Source organism: Mobula birostris, chromosome 3, assembly GCF_030028105.1.
Source record: "Mobula birostris isolate sMobBir1 chromosome 3, sMobBir1.hap1, whole genome shotgun sequence".
Classification (NCBI taxonomy): domain Eukaryota; kingdom Metazoa; phylum Chordata; class Chondrichthyes; order Myliobatiformes; family Myliobatidae; genus Mobula; species Mobula birostris.
Window position 1 is genome coordinate 157,097,020 of NC_092372.1, and position 26,483 is coordinate 157,123,502.

Consider the following 26,483-nt stretch of genomic DNA (forward strand, 5'->3'; position numbering starts at 1 on the left):
TTTCAGGGAGTTACAGATTTTCATCCCATGATTTCTCTGTCTGCCAATCCCCCGAGGATTCCTGCCATTTATTCTGCAGCATAATTTAACATCTGCAAACTTAATAATCCTACCCTCTATATTCTCAACCAAGTCATTTATCATATTACCGACAACAAACCTAAAATACCAATCAGTGCAGTACACACTTGTTGCAGATTTCCAAACAGATAAACACCTACTCTTACTCTCTTCCTCCTATCACCCACACACTACTGGATCCAGTCTGCCAACACACCTCAGATCCTTTGTGACTTGATTTTTTTGGAGCTTCCTACATTGCAGGGCGTTATCAAGAGCTCTACTAAACTCCAAGTAAACCATGCTTACTGCTTTGCCCTCATTAATTTTCCTTATCACGTTCTCAAAAGACTTTACCAGATTTGTGAGACTTGATCTCCCATACGCAAAATCCTGCTGGAAACTCGTAATGAAGTGAAGGTAAGTCCTGTTCCTCAGAAACTTGTCCAACGACTTTTCTATCGGAGATGTAAGACTCACTGACCTATATTTTCCAGGCTTATCCCTATTGCCATTTTGAACAAGAGGACTACATTAGTTACCTGCCATTCTTCTGCTACCCTACCCAGGGCGAATAAAGATGCAAAGTTCTCCCTCAGAGCCCCAGCAATCTCCTTCCTTGCTTCAATTACATTCTGTCAGGCCTGACAATTTATCAGAATCAGAATCTGGTTTAATATCACCAGAATATATTGTGAAATCTGTTAACATTGCGGCAGCAGTACAATGCAATGCAGGATAAATTTAGGGAAAAAAACTGAATTACTGGAAGAGTGTATGTATATATATGTGTGTGTGTGTGTGTGTGTGTGTGTGTGTGTGTGTGTGTGTGTGTGTGTGTGTATATGTGTGTGTGTGTATGTATATATGTGTGTGTGTGTGTATATGTGTGTGTATGTGTGTGTATATATGTGTGTGTGTGTGTGTGTGTATATATATATGTGTGTGTGTGTGTGTGTGTGTGTGTGTGTGTGTGTGTGTGTGTGTGTGTGTATGTGTGTGTGTGTATTAAGTAGTCAAGTTTAAGTAAGTAGTGCAAAAATAGAAATTAAACAAGTAGTAGTTTTCATGGGTTCAATGTCCATTTAGGAATTGGATGGCAGAGGGGAAGAAGCTGTTCCTGAATCACTGAGTGTGTGCCTTCAGGCTTCTGTACCTCCTTCCTGATGGTAACAATGAGCAGAGGGCATGTCCTGGGTGGTGGGGGCCCTTAATGATGGATGTCGTCGTCCTGAGGAACCACTCCTTGAAGATGTTTTGAATACTATGGAGGTTTGTACTCTTGAAGGAACTGACTAGCTTTACAACTTTCTGCAACTTACTTCGATCATGTGCAGAAGACCCCCCCCCATACCAGACGGTGCTGCAGCCAATCAGAATTTTCTCCATGGTACATCACATCTGTGGAAGTTTTCAAGTGTTCAAGGTGACAAACCAAATCCACAGAAATGTGCTCCAGTATATGTGGCACTTCCTCCTTCCTGATACAGACTTTCTCTGGAATATCAGAGTAACCTTCTCTTAACTATCCAGCTTTTATTTCCTTTTCCCTACTGAACAGCAATAAGAAGTATTAACTTAGCATCCAGTTCATATTCTGTGGCTCTGCAAATATGATTACTCCTTTCAAGCCCTGAAGGACCTATTTCTCACTTAGGTTCTCACTCTCTCTTCAAATATACATATAAAAGACATTCAGGACTTTCCTTACTCCTGTTAGCTTGGGTTCTTTTCACCTTCCTAATTTAATTTTTGTTTTCTTTTCTATCCTCAAGTGACTTATAGGAAATAGGTATCAAATAAATGACATAAGCCTCCTGATTACCTGATTAAGCCTTTAATATCCATCATTAACCAAAGTTTGCTGAACCTACCATCCTTGTTTCTTACTCTTACAGGGGTATACTCATATTAAACTATTACTATATTGCTTTTAAATAACTCCCACTCATCGGCCCTCATCCACCTCTTGTTTTACAAAATTGGAATCTACTGCTGATGATTAAAAATCAACTGAAGAGCCAGAATGGATTTGTCTCACAATTTTTGCACAAGAAATTACTATATTTACCACTTTCATGGATAGATACAAGTTTTGTAGCTGTATCAAAGTACTTTGGCTTGAATAATGACATATTAAATTGCCTGATTTCAAGCTACTTCTTCAAATGTTGATATAGTTGACACTTCTGGGCCAATCTTTTCTCTTGAGTAGTTTTTCTGCCAAAATTTTGCAGACAGCTCAGTATTTCCTTCTAATCAGAGTTACTATTTTCAGTCAAGTGCACAGCAATTTGGTGAAGGCACAAGTAATTGCCACATCTGTGCCATTTACTGTTTCTGGAAATGGACTAACTTGTAATCGTGGTTCACAGCAGATACACAACTACAATTGTTGTCCTGAAGCTCAAAAAGTATCACACAGATGGAATAAAAATGGTTTGTTAACCAGAACAGGGGCCATCTCTCAAGAACTCTTAAGAGGTAAATTAGAAGGTCATCTTAAACAGAAAAGTTGAATGTAAAAGATAATCATTAGCTATCCAGTTTGCCCACAACAATATAAATAACAATAATTTTTTAAAGATAGGTTTTTATGAAAGCAACAATCTCATGTACCCATCATACATTACTATACTTTCATTGCAACAGAGCAACATAGTTAAGTGAGTCTTGGTGCATTTGTGCTTTTTTTTGCTCTGTTGATTTTTTTCTGGTAACTTATTTCATAATTCTATTACTTCTTCAAACATCTAGCTTACTTTCATAATCCATATTTCCCAACAATTATTTCCTGACGCTTGGCATACAATTCCTTCATCTCAGCAATTAGTTGCCATCAGTTATGCTTCATCATTCCTTTCTATCTTATTTCTTTAAAACATATATGACATTCCATTTTTAAAATTACTCGGTAATAGATCATACAACAAAAAAATTGCAATTGTTTTTTTCTGTCCTGTTGCAGTTAAAGCCTCACAATAATCTGTTCAAGAAAATGCTTTAAAAGTTAAGTTATGAATATGTGTACATTGAGATCTAATTGTATATTAGCAGTTTGGCTCTCTCCCTGTACCAGATACTATCTATTAAAATGAAACCTGAGAACTCTCACAATCCAATCAGATGCCCCAAATCCCTTACAGTTATGTATAATATGCTGATATTTTTGGACCCAATATCACTGAAATTTTGGCTCACTCTCCATCCTTCCCATCCCTCTCCATCACAATGACCATCACCACCTGCAGGTGTTATCGTGTTAAGTGAAAATCATTGCCACACCGAGCAGGTGTCATACTGTGCTGAAAGGTCTGATCTGATAATGTTACCATATAAAATGCTATATCTGCACCAAGTAATGAATAGCTGGAAATGACTGAGAAACATCAAAGGGTTGGACAGAAAAGCAAACTGGAGTATGGTGCTAGGCCTTGCCTCTGTAGAAAGAAATGCAAGCAAATGGCAAAGACCATGAAGGTTGTTGGGGGAAGGGAATTAGGGGGTGAGCTGAGAGTTTAGACATGTTCACAGTTCAGGATAAAAGTGGAGACCCAAAAGGTTAGATCAAAACTCCTGAAGCCAACCCAACTCCAAGCATACCGGATTCTGCTTCTCTTTAGGATCAACAACTAGGCCAGGAAGGGAAATTTATAAAAGAGCATCAGGCATTTTGGTATCAACTGCCAAAGCCTTTGGAATCAATTGTAAAGGATACTCCTTTTTCACTAGAAAGAATACCATCAGTCAGTAAACTGAGCTGCAATATTGACCATCACTGGGTAAATACTAATGACAACAACAATGAGTAGTCATCTACTTCTGTAGGGTGAAGCAGGTCTCATTATTTGCTTATCACGGTGCAGAGCATCATACTCATCTTCAAAGTATTGTGATGGTATTGGGTTTGTTGATCACAAAGTTCTAAACTCAAGCCCTGTCCAATATAAATAGCCATGGGGCACCTCCACTAAAGGAAGATTATACTGTAACTACCAAGCTTTCAAAGACTAGTTCACTTCCCTGCTAATCCACCATGGTGAGTTTAGCTGCCAACACCCACTATTTGAGAGGCATATCCCCTCTTCCTACCAAGAAAGAGGTGCTTTCAGCTATCAAAGTAGTTTAAACACAGTTCACTTATTTTCTGTGATTCATGTTTAAAACATTGTTAAAATATTTAAAACTCACAGAAGATTTCCATCTTATAAAATACTTCCAAGTTATAAACCATTTCTAGAACACAAAGTATTTCCAAAACACAGATGCATTTCCTATAAGCTAAAAAGACATAGCCATGAACCACAGATAAACCAGTCATCTGTCACAGGAATCGAAGACAGAGGAATGGATTCCAGTTCATCCCATGTTTCTATCATGCTTCTTCATGGCCATTCCTAATAAGTCTGAACTGTCGTCTGCATTTATACCATTTTTTGCTACTGGGTGATTTCACATGTGATATTTTTCCAGATACTTTTTAACAAAAACTGTTTAAAAGCTTCTGAAGGCAGAAATCCCAGGTGCTCACTATTAATGCCATGAAGCTGACTCCTGAGTACACGTACCTTCCAACTATTAACAGACCAGCTATTTGATATGCTAAATGATAATATCCATCTGGTCTGCAAACATCTATGAATTAAACAAATTAGCTAGTGTTGTCTGTTTTGAAGCAAACCAAAATAAGCAACCCATTGTCTTACACTGAATCTCTTCAGCAGTAAGCCCAAGTGATACGAGCTAGTATCCTGTGTTCTACAGACAGTGTGTCTGTTTACAGAGCTGTCTAACTTCAAACTGAATACTGCTTGCAATTGACATTAAAACTGAAGATTGGTTCCCGTTTACAACAAAAAGCTAAACAAAAAAGATTGGTTGGACGTTTAAATTATCAAAAACAACATTTTGATCTTTAGAATTATTAGTTGCTGTGTTTAGAAAATTGAGCTTGACAAAAAAATTAAAACTCCTGGCCCAGGACAGTGAATATTAATCGCAGTATCATCTGTTAAAATGAATCAAATCCTGACGTTTAAAAATCCTGACAGTGTAATTCAATACAGTGAAATATGAAGGATCGCTGATTTTATAAGAAAACAAACTTTTTTTTTTAAAAGTAACTGCTAGAGGAACTTAGCAGATCAAACAGCATATGTGGATGCAAAGGGATGGTGGAAGTTTTAGCTGGGCACCCTGCATCGGCACTGTTCTTCCATTTGCGAAGAGGTAAAGCCAAGAAGGGAATTTGCCGTAAAATTCGTGGCTACTAAATTTGATCTTGTGTGCTTTATGTTTTAGTTCACGAGAGTGGAGAAAAAGTGGTCACTTTGAAAAAAGGTGAAGATGTCTGAAGTAATTCGAAGCTGAATGCACAACCATAAGGTGACATGGCTGACAGTTCAATCTTCGACTTCTTCGGTGTTCCTCATTCTTGGAATAACAATTGGGCGTGTGTGGTCCACACTTCCCCATTGCCCCTTACAACATGTAACAAACCCGCCGTGCTGACACCGCTGCTGCTCCGAAGCTGTCTGTATACACATACCGCGATGTAAGGAGGAGCGCCTGATGCCTTCTCCCGGCACTTGACAAAAAGGGCATCTGCCGCCAGCGAGCCCTGGGCTCTTCCACCAATCCCAGCACGAGGGTGTGTGCGCGTGGCCGGCGCATTGGAAGGAGGAAGTCGAGCGGGGAGCGATGTACAGCTGCGGGGACTCCAAGTGCAGCCTGCACATGGAGCAGGAACTGCCGGGCTGTGTCTGCCGCCAGCGACCAGGGATCCAGGTAGGAAAGAACAGCCGTACAACTCGCCTAACTTTACCCGAAACTTCACACGGCATAAAAATGGCACATACATACACGGGACTACAATGTTCTGGGATTGCCATTTGCCAAAAAAATGCGGAAAGTCTAATATTATTTTGTCATAGTTTGTTGGAGACACCTGTTAGCTTGGTTGCAATGCTTTTCTGTCATTGTTGTCTCGAGTAGTATATGGCCGAAACGATTTCGGGAGCTCATCATCAAAAATTTGAATATGGATCTTTAACGGCCTATCAATCTGTCTATCTATCTATTTATCTACCTACCTATTTATTTGTCTGTCTATGTATCTAGAAGTTTTTTTTTGGTGGAGTGTTATTCATATAACTTTGTAGTGTTGCAGAATCCCTGAGCACGTTACAGCCAATATTAAAAACTGTTTCGAAAGAATAGTTTCCATTATAGCGTATTGTCGGAATTTGAATATGAAACTATATGTCTCGGTAATCTATTGAAGTAATTTTGCAGTGAGAAACGATTATGCGACGTTGTCGTTTATTAATTCTGTTCAAGAGCTGACACACAGGCCACTTCATTTTTCAGCGCTGCTTGAGGAATTTGTAAACTACAGTGGTGCACTTCTCTCTTCCCAGGATATTACACTACTGAAAGTTTCGAATAAACGTAATTCTGGAGATTAATTGAAGACTTTTTTCCCCCATTAGAATCGCTAACATGCACGGTCTAGAGAATGAGGAAGGTTAGTTGAACTATCTTGAGGAAGTTGTTTAAAACAACTTCTGTTTTTCAGATGCGGTATAGAGAACTTTAATCGATCGTTAATTTCAATAAATTCCGACTTATAGCTGTTTGCGGCCACCTGTAACTTATCCAGATTTTCAGATAATTTGGGCAAACGTTTCCGTGTGCAAGAAGGATGCTCACATAGATTCATTTCCACCTAGAATTTGAAAATTAATATTATTCTGTAAAATTGTAAATTCATAATTAGAGTTGGGATGTGTAGTAGGAGGAACTCGTTTATTTTGAATGCTTGCTATATACCAAATTAGTATTCAGATATTTGCATAAATCTTTATTTGTGTGGGCGGGGTGGAGGACACTAAAATGAACATTGGACATTTTAGGATTTGGTCATGTCTGACAAGTTTGTAGATGATGGCTTTAAAATTGTTATTTGATAATCTTGATAATATATTGCAATACTGGTTTTGCAAGGTTTAGTTTTGTAATTGCTGAGTATGAAGGCTGACCACATTTCCAACTAACATGTCTGGATATCAATCAAGAGAAATTGCAAACCTACAAAAATCTGTAAATTATTTCTACCCGACTGAACCTCAAGCACCTATTCTCTGGTGCTTGCAGTTGCTTCGAACCAGTGTTTAGAACATAAAGTGCTATTGCAGAAGGGTTACAGCTTCCCACCATTTGTTCCAAATCTGTGGAGCCATCTGTCAGTAAAACAGGAAGGCATGGGTTCCCTTTCTCTCCTAGGCTTGTTTCGCTATTTTAGGGAGATTCACTTCTCCCTGTGTAGGAGCTAACTAACAAAATTGGTCACTGAGACTTCCCGAAGAAAGGACAGCATCTAAAGCTGTTTTTCCGCCCATCTGCTGCTGTATGAGGTGTATTCATTATTAATCAAGGCATAGCTGGTGCTGCTCAAATATGCAGTCCTGCTTGGGTAAATGAGACATTCTTCTGTAAATTGCTTCATTTTTGATTGCTGATTGTATAAGTGTCACAAAGCTGACTCAAGGTTCATCGATGCATGCTCAGTAAATTAGAGAGAACATAACTATAGATCAACCAGAGAATGAATTCTGTGCTTCTCTTCACATACAATGACCTAGGGCCATTTAATTTTCTGCTTAATTTTGTTGCAGTCAGTTTGCATTTTTGGGTTATTATGGAGTGGGAAATTAACAATAAATAACAAATTTTGTCAACTTCTGCCTGTAATGAAATTTCTATATATCTTTGTAATCTGTGAAAGATCAGGATCTCCTTGTCAGAAAGTAATGTGCAGGGTTTTTTTTTTAAGAGTATTTGGAACTGTAGAAAGAAGGGCATATTTTTTCCATGTTACTTAGCGAGTTTGAATAGTAAAAAGTTTCATTATCATCTATCCAGTAACATGCCACATCATTCCTTTCCTCACAACAGAGTGCCAGCAAAATATGGAAACTGAAGAGGCACAGGACGTTTCCCAACTGTCTGGTGAGACAGGTAAATGGCACTTACATATTTGCTCCAAACTCAAAGAGTTTATTTCATTGATTAAGACATATTTGCTCCTGATTTTTTTCATTTTTAATATTTTGTGTGATATTATATGAAGTTAATTTCTCAAGTTTTGCATTATTGCACATATGACAGTTGAACCCTCATGAACTGCTGCAGAAAGGGCGGAGAGTACACACCCGCAGGCAGTGTTTTAGATAACACTTTTTTAGGCTGATGTTTGGCTTGCAAAACATGAGCAAATCCCTATTAACAATATTTTTCCATGAATAAGGTCAACTGTTAACAAAAAGATTTGTATCAGTAACAGAGAAGTGTTCACAATGGATTGAGGAACAACTCATAGGATCGATTGCACAATGTGAAAGAAAACAAAATTTCTACTTTGTATGAACATGTTATTTTAATATTGTAATCAAGATTTAGTGTTTATTTCTTTATAATACAAAAACACATTTTGAACAATTTTTATGCTTAGAGTTTGAATTTCCTTTAATTTTCATATTTCATTTGATTATTATGTTGTTTAAAACATCTTTTCTTCCTTGACTTTAAATATATTGAATTAATAAATTTTATTCAGTCAGTTATTTTGAAACATTACCTGTTTAATTCCTTCAGATTAAGACTTGTTTCTCTGCACCCTTGGCATAATTTTCCCACACATGTGGTACACATATAAAACATTAAATACAATGATTAGTGTAACACATCCACCCCCACAAGCACACCACACTATCTTCAATATTGTTCCACGTTAGCCACTGAGGTTTTTGAGTACCAAATTCTCATATTCACAATGATAAGATGGTGTTTCTCCAGCACAGTTCTCTACTCTCTATTTCCTGAGCTGTTAATATTTAATTTGTTGTGTGAAGATAAACTGTTAGAAATTAAATAAAATTGCAGAATACCTCATTTTTTTAAGAGTTACTTGGTTATCTTTGGAGAAAAACCGTGTTACTTGATAGAAATATATAATGTGCGTATTAACTCTAATTGTAATTCTGGATTTATTTCACGTGTGGCAGTTATTCCCCCAAGTCCAGGTTCCTCCCAACAGCTGCTTATCTCCTTGTCCCATTCTTAATATCAGCTGGTCAGCTTTCTCTCCAAGTCCTTTGAAACAGCCACTCGTTCCCTGGTTAAGGTCTTTTCCAGGACTTGTATTTGCTCAAAGCACTTTAGCTTGCCGATGAATTCTTAAATATACTTCCACTGTTACAATCTTTTCATTGGAGTGAACTGTGATGCTTTTCTGATTTGTTTACATCCTGATGTTGAAGTCAGCAAGGAATGGCAAAATAAAAATCAAATGACAAACTTTGCATTTACAGTCAAATATTTTAACAAACAGAACATTTTCACCAAAATATTAAATATAACAGGAAAGATAGGAAGGAAGGCAGCACTTGTGGAGAAGCATCACCACTTGACCTGTTGAGTATATCAGGATTTTCTGTTTTATGTCTGACTTCTAGGACCTGCAGTATTCCAGTTTTAAACCAATCCATTAAATTTGGGCCGTTGACTTTGTATACAGAAAACACTAATAACTTGAGTATCTTTCAAAAATAGTTAGCATATATTTTTTCAGTATAGATACTTTCTTGCTTTCTACCTCTAACTCCTTTATTCTCTAGTGGCCTAAAAAATTGTAGTAAAGAAAAGAACGGATTTCACTTAAATAGTATTTTTCAAGACCTCAGGATGTGCAAAGACAATTTATTTGTTAATAGTTATTTTTATATAATGTTTTGTGCTGCAACACAATAGTCAGAATCAGAATCAGCTTTATTATCACCGGCATGTGACGTGAAATTAGTTAACTTAGCAGCAGCAGTTCAATGCAATAAGCAGCAGTTCAAACAGCTACCAGAAAAGATACTGGTCTAGGTTTCATCTTGAGCGCCAAATAAATATCATGGTATTTAGTTAGGTTTGTATTCATCTGTAGAAGATGGTTTTCTTTGAATTTTGCATTTTGTAAAAGACCTGTACCACCTATAACCAACCAAACTGATGAAAAATAAGCAAAGGCAGGTTTTGAACTAGGAAGTGTTAATTAGAATAATAAATTCAGTGTCAAATTAATACAGGAAGTAAAATAAAGAAAAGAAAGAATAAATTGAGAAGGAGGAGGAAAGAAAAGCAAGAGCACTATCTTAATTAAACAAAACCAAACTTGGAAGCTGAAGAAAATTGAGTTCATATTTGTAACGGTTACATTTTAATTCCTGAGACACAATTAGAACATAACACCCTTAAAAGAGTACCCTTACAGAAATGAACAAGCCACAATTTGGTGCTAAACTTAGTATAAGAACTTAATGTAGCTTAACACATTTGGAATTGGATTGCAGGTTGCTACTTCTTCAGTTATCAATGAAATAAAATGTCTGCAATTGCTTTTGCCAATGGTACCATCTTCAAACTTTGGACCTAGTGCTAGAAGATGAGACGATTCTTATTTGGCTCAGACATGCTCAATTAATCAAATAGTCTTATTCTTTATCTTTTTTTTATTAATGCAATGATTGCAGTCAGTCTGAAAATCTGCTTCAGAGGGCATTCTATTTTTCCATGTAACGATTTTTAGGTAAGACAAGCAACATTTCTAATGCAGTGCAGCTAAAGTAAATGTACTAACTAGGCATCTATACTAGACAAAGCTTGCTGACTGAATTGCATGTAAGTAAGAATGAGTGCTGATCAACTCATCAGTATTTTCACAGCAAAATCTGAAACATGCACACGGAATCATTTATTTTAGCTGCATTGCCTTGAAGGTGCTGCTGCCTTACTGAAAGACTGTTGTAAGGAAAGTTAGAGTGTCTTCCGATACAGGTTTTCAAGGTGATTACAAACATAGGAATGAGTTAAAAAGTGCAAAACTTATGGCATAGAGTGGCACTGTTAGATTCACTGAACTTAATCCCATCTTCTAACAGTATATCTATAATTCAATAATATTACCATTGGCAAATTGCCTGTATTAGCAAATTGGGAATCACTATTAAGCAAGTAGTTAATTGCATCAGCTAATTGAACACTGTGACTAAGCAAGGTGTATACTCTGCAGTAAGTGTTGCAACTTCAGGTTTTCCAAAGCCTTTCACTATCTATAATATTGTATAGTGGAATATTCTTGACAAGTCTGCTTGAATGCTGTTCCATCAACACTCAGTGCAGTAAAACAGCATATTTAAATAGCCTAACATCCGTGTTAGCCATTCACTCATTTCAGCACCAGCAGACAATAATGGATTGTGCCCTCTCTATAAGGTCCAATTTAGGCATCTGCCAAAGCATCCTTGACAAAGCCTTTGAAGCATGTAACCTCGGCCATTGAGAATAAAGGCAACACACACACAACCACAACTCCACTTCAAAGTAATGTGCTATTCTATATTTATAATATTCTACTATTCTTCATTGACTTGGGTCATAATCATGGGGCTCTTTACCTTCTTACACCATGGTGTACCTTCACCACAAAGACTGCAGGATTTATGAATTCAAAGCATCACTCGTTTCTCATAGGTAATTAAGGAGGGAGCACACAGCTGTCTCTCTTCTTAAGCAATGTCTATATTTCATGAATAAATCAATTTTCAGATATATTGTTGAAAAAAGTTATAAATGCAACCAATACGACCAAGCATAATTTGTCACTAATATCACTCTGGATACAACAGCAGCCAATTTGATGTTTCTCTAAAGGATATTTTTTCACAAGTTTCAAGAAAAGTATAATATATGGAACAAGCATCAAAATTTGGGATTTTTGTCAAGATATTCAATTACTTTTCTCTTTCCAGTGTGTTTTCCTGTGATGTAGTGTGAAATAATGTACATATTATATACCCCCAGTGACTACTTAACTAGGAATCTCCTGTACCTAATGAAGGAACAGTGAGTGCATGTTTCTGGTCTTCTGCTGTTGTAGCCCAACAACTTCAACGTTCGGCATGTTGTGTGTTCAGAGATGCTGTTCTGCATGTCATGGCTGTAATGTGTGGTTATTCGAGTTACTGTCACCTTCCTGTCAGCTTGACCCAGTATGGCCATTCTCCTCTGACCTCTTTCATTAGCAAGATGACCTCAGGGCATGGATCAACACATTGAATTATGATATTGTAGCTATTAGTGAGACTTGGTTGCAGGGGGAGCAGGACTGGCAGCTGAATATACCAGAGTTCCATTGTTTTAGACACGATAGAGTGGGAGGAATTAAAGGAGGAGGACTGGCATTACTAGTTGGGGAAAATGTCACAGCAGTGCTCAATCAGGACAAACTGGAGGACTCATTTAGTGAGGTGTTATGGGTGGAAATGAGGAATGACCACATTAATATGGCCATTAATATGACTATCCAACAATCCGCAGGATTTAGAAGATTTGTGGAGGGGTTGCAGGCTTTTGCTATAGAAGGTGATTTTAACTTTCCATGTATTGACTACGTCTCCCATACTATAAAAGGAGTAGATGGGATACAGTTCGTCAAATGTGTTCGGGAAAGTTTCCGTAGTCAGTATGTAGATGTCCCAATGAGAGGGTATATGATACTGGATCTGCTGTTAGGGAATGAGACAGTGCAGGTGACAGAAGTTTGTGTAGAGGAATGCTTTACATCCAGTGATCATAATGCCATTAGTTTCAAAGTAAATATGGAAAAAGACATGTCTGGTCTGTGGGTTGAGATTCTAGATTAGAGAAAGCTCAATTTTGATGGTAACAGAAGTGATCTGGCAAGTGTGGATTGGGACAGGCTGCTTTCTGGCAATGGTGTACTTCAATGCACTTGGTAAGTGGAAGGCCTACAAAAGTGAAATTATGAGAGACAAAGCTTGTATGTCCTTGTCAAAATAAAAGATAAAGATAACTGGTTTCAGGAACCTTGGTTTTCAAGAGATATTGAGGCCCTAGTTAAGAAAGATGAAAGGAGGTGCCTAACAGGTATAGGCAAGTAAGAACAAATGAGGTGCTTATGCAGGTTAAGAAATGCAAGGGACACTTAAGAAAGATATCAGGAGGGCTAAAAGAATGCATGAGATTGCCCTAGCAGACAAGGTGAAGGAGGATCCTAAAGGATTCTACAGATATATTCAGAGCAAAAGGATTGCAAGGGACAAAACTGGTTCTCTGGAAGACCGGAATGGTAATCTATGCATGGAGCCAAAAGAGGTGGGGGAGATTTTAAGTTAATTTTTTGCATCTGTATTTACTCAGGTGACAGATTTATAGAAGTGAGGCAAAGCTGCAACGACTTCATAGACCCTATACAGATTACAGCAGGTTTGCTCTCTTGAAGCAAATTACGGTTGATAAATCCCCAGGGCCTGACAAGCTGTTCCCTTGGACCCTGTGGGAGACAAGTGCAGAAAATGTCAGGGACCTAGCAAAGATAATTAGATCATCGTTCGCGACAGGTGAGGTACCAGAGGATTGGAGGATAGCTAATGTTGTTCCGCTGTTTAAGAAAAGCTCTAAAAATAAACCAGGAAATCATAGGCTATTAAGCGTGATTTCAGCAGTGGGAAAGTTATTGGAAGGCATTCTAAGGGACCAGATATATGAGTATTTAGATAGATGTGGACTGATTAGGGATAGTCAACATGGCTTTGTGCCTGGTAGGTCATGTCTAACCAATTTTTTAGAGTGTTTCAAGGAAGTCACCAGGAATATTAATGGAGACAAGAGAGTGGATGTTGTCTACACGCACTTTCGAAAGGTATTTGACAAGGTTCCTTAAAGGGAAGATGGTCAAGAATGTTCATTCACTCGGTATTCAAAATGAAGTAGTAAATTGGATTAGACATTGGCCTTATGGGAGAAACCAGAGCGTAGTTATAGATGGTTGCCTCTCTGACTGGAGGCCTGTGGCGAGTGGGGTGCCGCAGGGATCGGTTGTCATTTACCATGTATGTCAATGATCTGTTAACTGGATAAGCAAATTTGAAGATGACACCAAAATTGGGGGTGTTGTGGACAATGAGGAAAGCTATCAGAGCTTGCAGTAGGTTCTGGACCAGCTGGAAAAATGGGCTGAAAAATGCCAGATGGAAGTTAATGCGGACAAGTGTGAGGTGGACCAACCAGGGTAGGTCTTACACAGTGAATGGGGGAGCACTGAGGAGTGCTGTAGAATAACGGGATCTGGGAATCCGGGTCCATAATTTATTGAAAGTGGAATCGCAGATAGAGATAGGGTTGGAAAGAAAGCTTTTGGTGCATTGACCTTTATAAATCAAAGTATTGAATATAGGAGATGGGAAAGTTATGTGAAGTTGTATTAAATGTTGATGATGCATAATTTGGAGTATTGTGTGCAGTTTTGGTCACCTACCTATAGGAAAGATGTATATAAGAGTACAGAGAAAATTTATAAGGACATTACCAGCTCTGGAGAAACTGATTCATAAGGAAAGATTGAATAGGTTAGGATTTTATTCCTTGGATGAAGAAAGTTGAGGGGAGATTTGAAGGAGATATACAAAATTATGAGGGATATAGATAAGGTAAATGCAGGCAGGCTTTTTCCACTGAGGTTGGGTGGGACTACAACTAGAGATCATGGATTAAGCGTGAAAGCTGAAAAGTTTAAGGAGAGGGGAACATGAGGGGAAACTTCTTCACTTAGGGGGTTGTGAGAGTGTGATTCAAGCTGCCATCATAAGTGGTGCATGTGTGCTTGGTTTCAAAGTTTAAGGTTTAAGAGAAATGTGGATAGATACATGGATTGGGGGTATGGAGCGTATGGATGTAGGTTGATGGGAGTAAGCTGATTAAATAGTTCAGCACAGACTAGATGGACTGAATGGCTTGTTACTGTGACTCTATGACTCTATAACAAGTTGTGTTTGTCCACAGAACTGCCACCACTGGTTGCTCATTTGTTTCGTGCTCCATTGTCTGTAAACTCTAGAGATTGTTTTGCGTGAAAATCCTAGGAGATACTCAAGTTACCCCATCTGACACCAATAATCTTTCCACAGTCAAAGTCACTTCGATCACATTTCTTCCCCATTCTGATGTTTGGCCAGAACAACAACTGAACCTCTTGACTATGTCTGCATGCTTATACATTGAGTTGCTGCCACATGATTGTTTGATTAGATATTTGCATTTGCGAGCAGCTGTGTTTGTGTACCCAATAAAGTGGCCACTAATTATTCGTGATTTCTTTGAAGCAGTTAAAAAGGTGGAACTTCATCTGAAATATATCTATTTTTTAGTTATATATAAATTTCGATGAGATCAATATATTGAGATCTTTAGACACATGTTTGGCTCGAGCAACAATAACAAAGTTAGGAAATTTTAAGTCCATAATGCTGAAGTATAGAGATATAAAAACAAGCAAGCCCAAGTTTGTAGACAGATTTGAGATGAGTAATGTCAAACAGCTTGGATGTACAGTAGCACTGTCCAAGATGGGTACACAGTTTTAATTGAAATAAGAGATTAATACAGGAGGAGAACATGACTATGCCCAATTAACACTGGTCCTGGAACTGGAACTGCAGGTTAATAAGGTTAATCTCAATCTATTCTGCTCAATGCATGAACATTTTCATTCTGGATATCATTTCAACCAATGGAGCACTTCTTTCCATCATGTTGTTATCAGTGCTCCTTGTTACCACCTCAAACATTCAACCACATTGGTAACATATGACTTTCTCTTAATGAAGACATGCTGGTTGTACTTGATCAACCTGTGGCTGCCTATCTCCCAGTTTTTGTTTTTAATAATTTTCCCACCACTGCCATCAGACTAAGTAACTGCAGTTACTTAGTCTATCCCTTTTTACCCTTTCAAACAGTGATTCTACATTAGCAGTCTTCATTTCCTCTGCACCATGGCTGTAGTCAGCAAGAGTTGGAGAATGATCACAAGGGCATGTGTTACTCCTACTGTGAACTTATTTTAGAACCTGATACATATTTTATATTGGGCTGGAAATTTATCAACATTTCTAAGCTCCAGAACCCCTTAAAATATCCTCTGTGGTTATCATTCAACAGACACTAAATTGGTCAGGTGGCATCTAAGGAGAGGAATAAACAGTTGATGTTTTGGGATGAAACCCTTCATCAGGACCTTTATATGTGTTTATAATTGTCATTTCTATTATTTACACTCCTCTATTAACTTCAATGTCCTTCTCATCCCTACTAACCTTAAAGCCAGGGGTAATGTTTTCAATTAGAAGCATTTATTATCTTCCTCCTCCCACACACACTGCTTTGGTCTCTAAAAAGACCTAATCTTTATTTTACTCTTTTCCTTGGCATTTTTTTGGAACTTACCTGCTTATGACTTGTTGTGCTGTCTTTGTATTCCAGACACTTGTTCTGTTTGATCCCTCTGCCCTCTAGTTATTCTGTAGTGTCAATCTGTCAGTGTTGTAATAACCTCTATTTTATTTACCTTATACTGTACATTCTGTAACATCCACTGAGATCTTAATTTCTGAGTTTCCCTTACTCTTTAACTGTGAACATATTTGGTCTGGACTCTTATATCTCCCACTTAACTTTCTCCCTGAAACATTTATGATTCTGGTGGGTCCTAAGTTGTTTTGATCTGGAGAAGATGTTTCCTCTTATGAGAAGTTGCATGAGGTACCTAATAAAATGGTCACAGACTGTATTTAACATTAATTTTAAGTAAAGTGGGAGAGAAGGCATATGGGATGCTTTTGGAAGTCAAGAATTTATATTCATGCTATAAGTTCAAATCTGCTTCATGCAGAATGGTTTTGACTTTTTTATAATCAGCTGCTGCAAATAACTTCATGGGCCAGATTTTACCATCCACCATTGGTCAGTGTGTCCTTGTCTTCCTCGTCTGCCCACTGCAATGCGGACGAATGGAACATGCCAAAAATGAGATTGTAAGCTTATCCATCTGACCTCCCTCTCTGAGGCCAGGAGTGGAGTTAAGTCACATTAAGCTGAGGACAATTTTTATCTGGCTCCTGACCATCATGGTGGTTGGCAACCTGACATGACCCTACTCTTTTAAGAGGCGTTACCAACCTGGAAAGGTAAGTGATTTATTTCTTCCTTTATTTTAATTAATATTAATGTTTTAGTTCATTAAGTCAAATGTGTTTTAATATATATTTATTATTATTGCTACCTTCAATAAAATTATAATTTTTAAAATTAGTTTAATCTATCCTCACTGTTTTGTATATCCTGATTAACAGAGACAAACAACAACAACTGAAAGGACGTTTGACCCATGAGCTATCAATGTAGTAAGAGTGGGGTCTCGGGTACCACCACCTGGAATCAGCTTGCTGCTCTCGGCAAGTTCTATTTCATGGAACAGTTGCAAGAGTTAAACCTCACGCTCAGTTAAATGTGCAGGTTACTGTAGCCTGTGGAATAAGGGGAGATTAGAAGTGCGGAGGTAGTGATGGGGCAGGTCAATACTGACAATACCCATCCGCTTTCCGTGTACTTACCTTCATGGGTTCTAACTTTATAATAAAAAGCCAAGACTCAGTGGCCTGAAGGATCAGTTTCCATGCTGTAGGACACTTTGACTCATTAACTCTAAAGGGATTTCTTACCCTTTTACACTTTGTACCCTCTGTTAAAGTTACTTTTATTTTGCACCATAATTAAAATCCAAGTATGATTTAAATAATAGAATAATTCTAGGTCTGATTTGAATGGTTGTATAAAACCTTTGCATTCTGTCAAGTAAATAACCTGTTAATGATTTCAAACACTTTGATGGCCAGGACATTTTCCTCAAGAAAAGGCTGTAATTTAAATTAATTCTTAAAGTTTGTGAGACAAGAAAAATAAATCATTGCTTTTCTTTAGTAATTACACCTAGTAGAACACAAATCATTGAAAGCATTTGGATTCATTTGAGTTCAGAAAATAATTTTGTACGTAATATATTTAATGTGTTTGGGACTCATGGGGTCGAAGGATTTATGTTATGCCAATATTGGGAAAAAAAGAAAATATCAGGTAAAAATGAATAAGTCTTTTGCATCCTGGTAGCCTTTTACATACTGAGTGGCCACAAGGCTCAGTAATGGACCCTTAGCTAATTACACTGGGCTGGGCATTTCTGGCATGTTTGCCTCCCTGAATCAGCCCACTTCCCCCATCCTGAGGGAAGTACACTGTGATCTAAACATCCATCTTCAGATCTATTTCTTACCAGTGATCATCTTTCCCACCCCTTAAGATCCCCATGTGCCTATATTTAGCTCTCTGCATATGAAGATCTGATCTTGTGGATGCTCCAGTCTGCATGTCGACTAGCTACAGGGAAGATGACCCACAGCATGGAAATAGGCCCTGTGGTCCATCTAATCCGTGCCGTCCCGGCTTTCTGCCCAACCCCATCTACCTGAACCCAGACCACAGCCCTCCAAACACCTCTCTCATCCAAACTTCTCTTAAATGTTACAATCAAACCTGCATCTACCACTTTTGCTGGCATCTCGTTCCACACTCAGAACACCCCTGAGTGGAGTAGTTTCCTGCTTAAATATTTCACCTTTCAACCTAAACCCATGACTTCTAGTCCTAGTCTGACCCAACCTGAAGGAAAAAAGTCTGCATGTGCTCACTTTATCTATGACCTCTCGTAATTTTGTATACCTCTAAAGATCTCCCCTCATTCCCTTTGCTCCAAGGAACTAATCTATCCAAGCTATCCCTGCAACTGAGGGCGTTTGCTTTCCGTCAATGCTGTCATGTTAACAATTCTTGTATTCAGATACACAAAGCAGTTTTAAATAATTGTAAAACATTAAAGATATGAAAAATATTTTCCCTTCACTTCCTTTTTGAATCTGCATGCTTAGAATACTGACTGAACTCATTGGAGACTCAGATTTTCAGGGCATAGGTTTAAGGAAGAATTAAAGATCTAGGCACATTTGAAGATGTCTATTTTCATCTAAAAGGTGGTTGAAATGTTTTGTAGAGTTTCAGGTGTTGGGGGAGACAGGTAGTTTTACAGTATTTGTATTTGGATGAGAACTTGAAACGGCATTTCAAAGGCTATGGGCTAAATGTTGGAAAATGGGCCTGTTCTTTAAGTTACAATTGTGACCATTTCACAGTCAAATCATGTCAATCATGAAATTTGCCTGGGCATTCCTATTGTATCACCCTATGGTACTAATGTAGTTTCAGTACTATAATGTAGGCAATGATGTTGTTCGTTTAAGTGCTCCGGTCGGAAGACAGATTTTTAATCCCAAGGCATTGACCTATAAGGACTGTAGATAATGTAAGCCAAATAGTTGACAACATGTTTGGATCCCTCTACCTACTCACCAAACGGACCTTCCTGAACCTACCCACCCTCCCTCACATCTACAGTTCACCCTGACCAGATGTGGATCTGGTTTCCCAGCCCCTATATAACTAAATGTTTTAATCAATCCTCCCCTGACCCACATCCAATACCATCCCAATTCCCTTTCCACCCATGGACAGTGCCATACTAATCCCACTCCCCTGCCGCATGGAGAAGCAGCTTGATTTCCCTCTCTTTCCACATTCAGCACTCTAATACCTCATCTCTACACATCTAATTGATCCCACTCCCATATATTGTAGTAGTGTACTGTACTGAACCTTCATCACTACCCACAGGGAGTGATTTCATAATCCCATCCTCTATCCATATGCAGTGCATCATACTTCCCAACCCCTACACTATGAAGAACTGGCCCAGTGTGCTCTCCTGCCAGTATGTTGAGTCATCCTGTTCCTTCTCTACTATCCACATGAAGAAGCACCCTGATACCTCTCCCCTGGCCACACATAGTGCCCTCCATGCTCATTTACTGCACTGTACCGATTTCCTTCCTTACATGCATCGTGTACAATCCGGCATCTCTCCTCTCGTCACCTTGAGTTCCATTCCAAACAGCACCCTCCCACACACACACACACACACACACCACCAACTCCTGACTTAATTGATATCTACAATTTCTCCCCCTCCCACTTTGCCACTGAACTCCTCACCTTAGACTTTGAGTGGTATGTTACCTGGGGTCAAGGTAAGTTCCAGAAATATTCCACCAACCCCATTATAGGCTGAACTGCCATATCCAACCTAACCTGATAACGCATTATCAAAAAGATGGGATGCATTGGGACTTCTAAGGAAATATCGTTAATATGATACCAGTAAATGTCAGCTCACAGAGGGATTTTGATCTGTTCTTTCACGAAACATAGCAACTTAATTTACAGATACAGTACGACAAAATATATGCTGGCTTCAGTACAAGGGAATCTGATGTATAAGAATTATAAATGTTACTGAATGGAGCTTTTACGTGACCAATCATGGATTTTTGAAATTTTGTGTAGAAATTGGACAACATAATGCCTGGTTTTAAATGTACAAGCGATTGAAAAGAGAATAATATTGTGAATATGTATTTCATTGCTGAGTTGCACAGTTTGGGGAATTGCAACAGCAAACTGCCAGCACTGTTTTATACTAAAGTATGTCAGATGTTTCTCTCAGGATGCATGGAGTACCACTATTCATCATGCAGCACATGCACTTTGAACTCATTTTCAGATGAAATGGGGTCACCATTCCTATAGTAGATAACATGAAGCATGTTGTCATATCACTTTGTCCCTTGCAACTACCTGATGGAAAAGGACACACCTTGTAGCTCTGTGGTTTAAAGGGACAATCAATTAACTGACATGTAGATTCAGTTAATTGATTTATGGATGTGAAGATTATTATATAGGGAAGAACTGAGAAAGATTGTTTTGTATTCTCTTGAGAAGCAACATCATGGAATCCTTCTGAAAGGATTGACAGGACAGATGGCTTTCTCCAATTAGATTTTTGAGAATTAGGAGGTTGAACCTCAGGATAACAGGTAGCCATTTTAATCTGCGATTTGCAGAATTTTCTTTTACTCAGCCATGATGAATCTTCGGAATTTTCTTTGTCAGAGGGTTATAAATGCTCTGTTTTTGGCATTTATTTAAGACTAACATGAATATAGTTTTGGACATGGGGAAAAATGAAAAAGAGAGTGGGTGGGAGTAAGGCTTGAGGCATGGAATCAGCCATTGTCTATTTAATGCTAGAACATTATTTGCTAGCTCTACTGTCTTTTCATACTTCTGTTCACATTATATTCTTATGATGGATGGAAAAAGATAATTTAAGAACAATTGCCATTATTCCACATGCAAACTTTCCTCCCAGCCATTTGACATTATTCTAATGAAGATCTCTCATCTGAAGGGTTATCCCTGTTTCTCTTCCACGGATACTCTATGAGTGCAACTTTTTTTGTTTACGATTTCTATTTTCTATGATTGACATTTGTATTGCTTAGTTAATGTAATCAATTCATTTTTGATTAGGGAATAAAGAAGCTCTTCCCATAAATGACCAAACTGAACAACTTGAGCAGATGCCTGTCCCTGAAGATCTATCAACCAGTGCTGGGGGCAAAAGCAACCCACAGGGTGACAAGGTCATTGGTAAGTGTAAAAATTTTGGTGTAGTTACTCGGGGTGGTGAACCTGTGGCACGTGTGTCTAAAATTACACGCACAAAATTTTGTTATGATGTGGTAAGCAGTGCTGCCCCTCAATTCTTTAAACCTCACCCACAATATAAAGATACATAATAATTATCTTTATTACCAAATGAGGCAGCAATTTCTTTTACTGTCTATTCACATTTCTTATGCTATGTATGGGATACAATAACAATACTATTTAGAAATGATGTTTCTTCAATTTTCTTTTTACAAGATTTCTAAATGACTTCATTGATTTCAGTCTGTCTCTGTTATACTTTCATTAACGGTAAAATAATGAATACAGTATATGAAAATAAGCAAATGACTCAGCCTTCTTTTCCGTAAAAAGGTCTGCAATTATTGTTACTAATTCATTAATCAATGATAATCTCTGTTCAAAATTACTATGGCACACAAGAAAAATTTTTTAGAAGATTATCTTCAATTTGGGCGCATGCTCTCAAAAAGATTCATCACTCTGGAACTGTGCAGGTCATTCAGACAAACTGATTCCTCTCCCAAAGTTAATGGAACTCCTCATCATATTTTTTACCAATCTTTACCATCTTTAACTACTTTTAATCTTTTCTCTCTCATGTATTTATCCGGCTTCCTCATAAATGTACTGTTTTAATAAAGACAGAGATAAGATGCTATTAAAATGTGTTGTCTAGAAATTCATCCCTAATCAGTATAACCATATAACCATATAACAATTACAGCATGGAAACAGGCCATCTTGGCCCTTCTAGTCCGTGCCGAACTCTTACCCTCACCTAGTCCCACCGACCTGCACTCGGCCCATAACCCTTTATTCCTTTCCTGGCCAGATACCTATCCAATTTAACTTTAAACGACAAAATCGACAACTAGAAGGTTTAGCTAGAAGGAGGTGAATCTGTAGAGTTCTTTTCCACAGTTGGCTATGGAGGCCAGGTCATTGGGTTTAATCATTCAACGTATTATATAGCAGTGGTAGCTCAAGGTACTCTGCTAACAAAAAGTCACATTTTGGAGGCAGTAAACTTTGTACTTTGTATCATGATAAATTGTATTTAGCATTAACAGCTGGAAAAGGGATTTGGTTTCAGTAAGCAAACTACCAAGTAAAGAGAGCTTTAATGAGTATAAGCGCATAATGAAATATGCCATACAAAATAGCATGTAATTTTTTAGAAGTGCAGAAGGGCTCCAAACAATTCTACCCTGGTCTTTTATTGTAGAGTCACAGTGTCATGGAGTGTTGTAGCATAGAAACAGGCTTTCTGGCCCATCTAGTCCTTGACAAACTGTTATTCTGCCTGGTCCCATCAATTTGCACCTCTTGCATAGTGCTCCATATTCCTCCCATCCATGTACTTATCCAAATTCTCCTAAATATTGCAGTCAACCCTGCATCCACTACTTCTGCTGGCAGCTTGTTCTACACTCGCATCACCCTTTCACCCGTAACCTATGACCACTAATTCTAGTTTTTTTCAGTAGAAAAAAAGTCTGCTTGCTTTTACCCTATCTATACCCCTCGTAATTTTGTATACTTCTTTCAAATCTTCCCTCATTCTCCTGCACTTCAGGGAATAAAATCCTAACCTATTCAACCTTTCCCTATAACTCAGGTTCTCAAGTCCTGGCAACAACATTGTAAATTTTCTCTGGACTCTTTCAATCTTATTGATATCTTTCCTCTAGGTACGTGATGAGAACTGTATACAGTACTCCAAATTTGACCTTAACTACGTCTCATACAACTTCAACATAACATCACAACTCCTGTATTCAGTATTCTGATTTATGAAGGCCAATGTGCCAAAAGCTCTGTTTACGCTCCTGTCTACCTGTGATGCCACCTTCAAGGAAGTATAGATCTGTATTCGCAGATTCCTTTGTTCTACTGCACTCTTCGGTGCTCTACCATTCACTGATAAAGTCCTACCCTGGTTTGTCCTCCCAAAGTGCAAAAACTCACACTTGTTTGCATTAAATTCCAACTGCCATTTTTCCACCTGGTCAAAATTTAAATGTGCCCAGTGATTTTGTTCCACAGCCATCCAGGGCAATGAATTCCAGATTCACCACCCTCTGATTAAAGACATTCTTCCTCATCTCTGTTCTAAAAGGACATTCTTCTTTTCTGAGGCAGTGACCTCTGGTCTTAGACTCTACAATTATTGGAAACTTTCTCTGCACATCCACCCTATCCAATCCATCCACTCTAATCAATATCGAAACTCCAGTGAGTTCAGACCCAGAGAAACACTTTTTTCATTCCTGTGATCATTTTTGTGACTCTCCTCTAGACCCTCTCCAATGCCAGCATAGCTTTCCTTAGATGAGATGCCCAAGATTTCTCATGATATTCTCAATGAAGTCTGACTAAAACCTCAAAAAGCTTCAACATTACACCCGTGCTGTTATATTCCATTCCTCTCAAAATGAACGCTAGGACTACATTGACTTCCTTACTACTGAGTCAACATGCAAGTTAGCCTTCGGGGAATCCTGCACTAGGTCTCCCAATACCCTTTGTTCCTCTAATTTCTCAATTCTCTCTCCATTTAGAAAATAGTCAATGCCTTTATTCTTTCTACCAAAGTGCAAGACTATATTCTGTACATCTATGCACTGAATTCCATCTGCCATTTCTTCATCCATTCACCTAATCTGTCTGTGTCCTACTGCAAACTCCCTGCTTCCTCAGTACTAACTGCCCCTCAACCCACCTTTGTATAGCCTGCAGACTTGGCCACAAAGCCATCAATTCTGTCATTCAATTCATTAAGCACAATGTGAAAAGTAGCGAATCCAACACCAACCCCTGAGGAACACCAATAGTTACCAGCAGTCAACCCGAAAAGGCCCCCTTTGATCCCACTCTTTGCCTTTTGCCAGTCAACAATCTTCTGACAATGTTAGTATCTTTCCTGTAATACCATGGGCTCTAATTTTGTTTAGCAGCTTAATGTATGGCACTTTGCCAAAGAACTCCTGCAAGTCGGAGTAAAAACATCATCTGACTCTCCGTTGTCTGTCCTGCTTGTTATTTCTTCAAAGAATTTCAACAAATTTGTCAGGCATTATTTCCCCTTAAGGAAAACATGCAGACTTCTGCATATTTTATCATGTGCCTCCAAGCACCCAAAACCTCATCCTCAATAATGGACTCAAACATATTTCCAACCACTGAAGTCAGGCGTATAATTTCCTGATTTTGCCTCCCTCTCTTCTTAAATTTCCAGTCATCTAGAACTGTTTCAGTGTCTAATAATTTTTGAAAGATCATTACTAATGCCTCCACAATCTCTTCAGCTGTCACTTTCAGAACCCTGTGGTGTATTCTATCCAGTCCAGTTGACTTATCCACCTTCAGACCTTTCAGCTTCCAAGCACTTTCTGAGAAATAGCGACTTAATTCACTACTGCCCCCTGACTATTTTAGAATTCCTTGCATACTGCTGGCGTCTTCCACAGTGAAAATTGATTTAAAAAATTTACTTAGTTTGTCCACCATTTCTTCCCCCCCCCCCCATTGCTGCCTCTCCAGTGTCATTTTCCAGTGGTTCAATATCCACTGTCACCTGTCTTTTTGACTTTATATATCTGACAAAATTCTTTTACAGTGCCTTGTAAAAGTTTTCAGCCCCCAGCACTTTGTTCACATAAATGACTATTATAACCAGGGACTTTGATCAATTCAACTGAGAAATTTTATTTGTGAATCACGTGCATCTTTTCTTCAAAGTAACGCCCAAAAAACAGGGAAATTTGTAAAGCATGAAAAACTAAAAATTCAAAACCTGAAATGTCAGCAGTTAACAAGTATTCATTCCCCTTTGCTCAGTACTTCCCGCAGCTGTTAGAGCCAGTAGTCTTTTTGGATAAGTCTCTATTAAGTTTGCACAATGTGATAGAGCAAGATTTGCAAACTTGCTCCAGGTTTGCCAGGTTAGTTGGGGAGCAGTGGTGGCGAGCAATATTGTTGTTTTGCCAGACATGTGTGATTGGGTTAAGGTCAGGACTCTGACTAGGCCTCTCAAGAACATCAGTTTTCTTCATTTGAGCCACTGTGTGGTTGCTCTGGGTATGTCCTGTTGAAAGACAAACTTCCTTCCCAGTTAAAAGTTCTGTGGCAGAGGCTAGCTGGTTTAATCCATGATTTCTCTGTATTTAGCAGCATTCATCTTCCCAGCAAACCTGACCAAATTACCAGTCTCTGCTCCCCAAAAGTATTCCCATAGCACGATGCTACCAATGCCATACTTTACAGTAGGGATGGTGTTACCTGGCTGGCGCACAGTATTAGATTTACACCACTTTTACCGCTTAGCATTAAGGCCAGAAAATTCTACTTTAGTCTCATCCGACCTTCTTCCACATCTTTACAGTATCCTCTAAGTGATGCCTTGCAATGTTCTTAAGGGCAAGGATATGTTTTTTTTCAGTCAGATGTTCTTCCTTGCCACTCTTCCATAAATACCCTTTTTGTGTGAAGCCTGAGAGATTATGGAGTCATGGATTTCATCTCCAGTTGCAGCTACTGACCTCTGCAGCTCACTCAGAGTGACTGTTGGCGTAGGCTCTCTTACAAGTGTCATTCTTCTCCAGTGACTAAGTTTAGATGGGCAGCCTGACCTAGGCAATGTGGCTGTGGTTTCTGACTTTTTCCATTTATTCATGATCAAATGCGCTATGGTCTGAGATATGTTCCGTGCTTTTGAGATGGATTTGTGCTTCTCTATTATCATTCCCCTGACTTGTCTTAAATGCTTGTTTATCTTCATTTTGGTTTGGTCTGTTGAAAATCTACCATATGGTTGGATC

At 38.5% G+C, this 26,483-nt stretch overlaps 1 protein-coding gene and 1 long non-coding RNA gene across 6 annotated transcripts in view; one reads left to right on the top strand and one right to left on the bottom strand.

Moving 5' to 3' along the window:
* LOC140195362 (uncharacterized) overlaps nt 1-5,838 on the bottom strand; it is a 45,736-nt gene extending 39,898 nt beyond the window's left edge. The window contains exon 1 of the long non-coding RNA XR_011885436.1: nt 5,609-5,838. This is a non-coding gene — a long non-coding RNA (uncharacterized lncRNA). The remainder of the gene's footprint in view (nt 1-5,608) is intronic.
* ikzf1 (IKAROS family zinc finger 1 (Ikaros)) overlaps nt 5,763-26,483 on the top strand; it is an 82,076-nt gene continuing 61,355 nt past the window's right edge. For 3 of the 5 annotated variants that reach the window (XM_072253542.1, XM_072253547.1, XM_072253546.1), the window contains exons 1-4: nt 5,763-5,847; nt 6,552-6,586; nt 8,017-8,079; nt 21,502-21,621. In XM_072253542.1, coding sequence (XP_072109643.1) covers nt 6,562-6,586; nt 8,017-8,079; nt 21,502-21,621 — 208 coding nt within the window. In that variant the 5' untranslated portion in view covers nt 5,763-5,847; nt 6,552-6,561. Of the gene's footprint in view, nt 5,848-6,479; nt 6,587-8,016; nt 8,080-21,501; nt 21,622-26,483 lie in introns of all 5 variants that reach the window. The other 2 variants (XM_072253543.1, XM_072253544.1) reach the window with 2 other exon arrangements.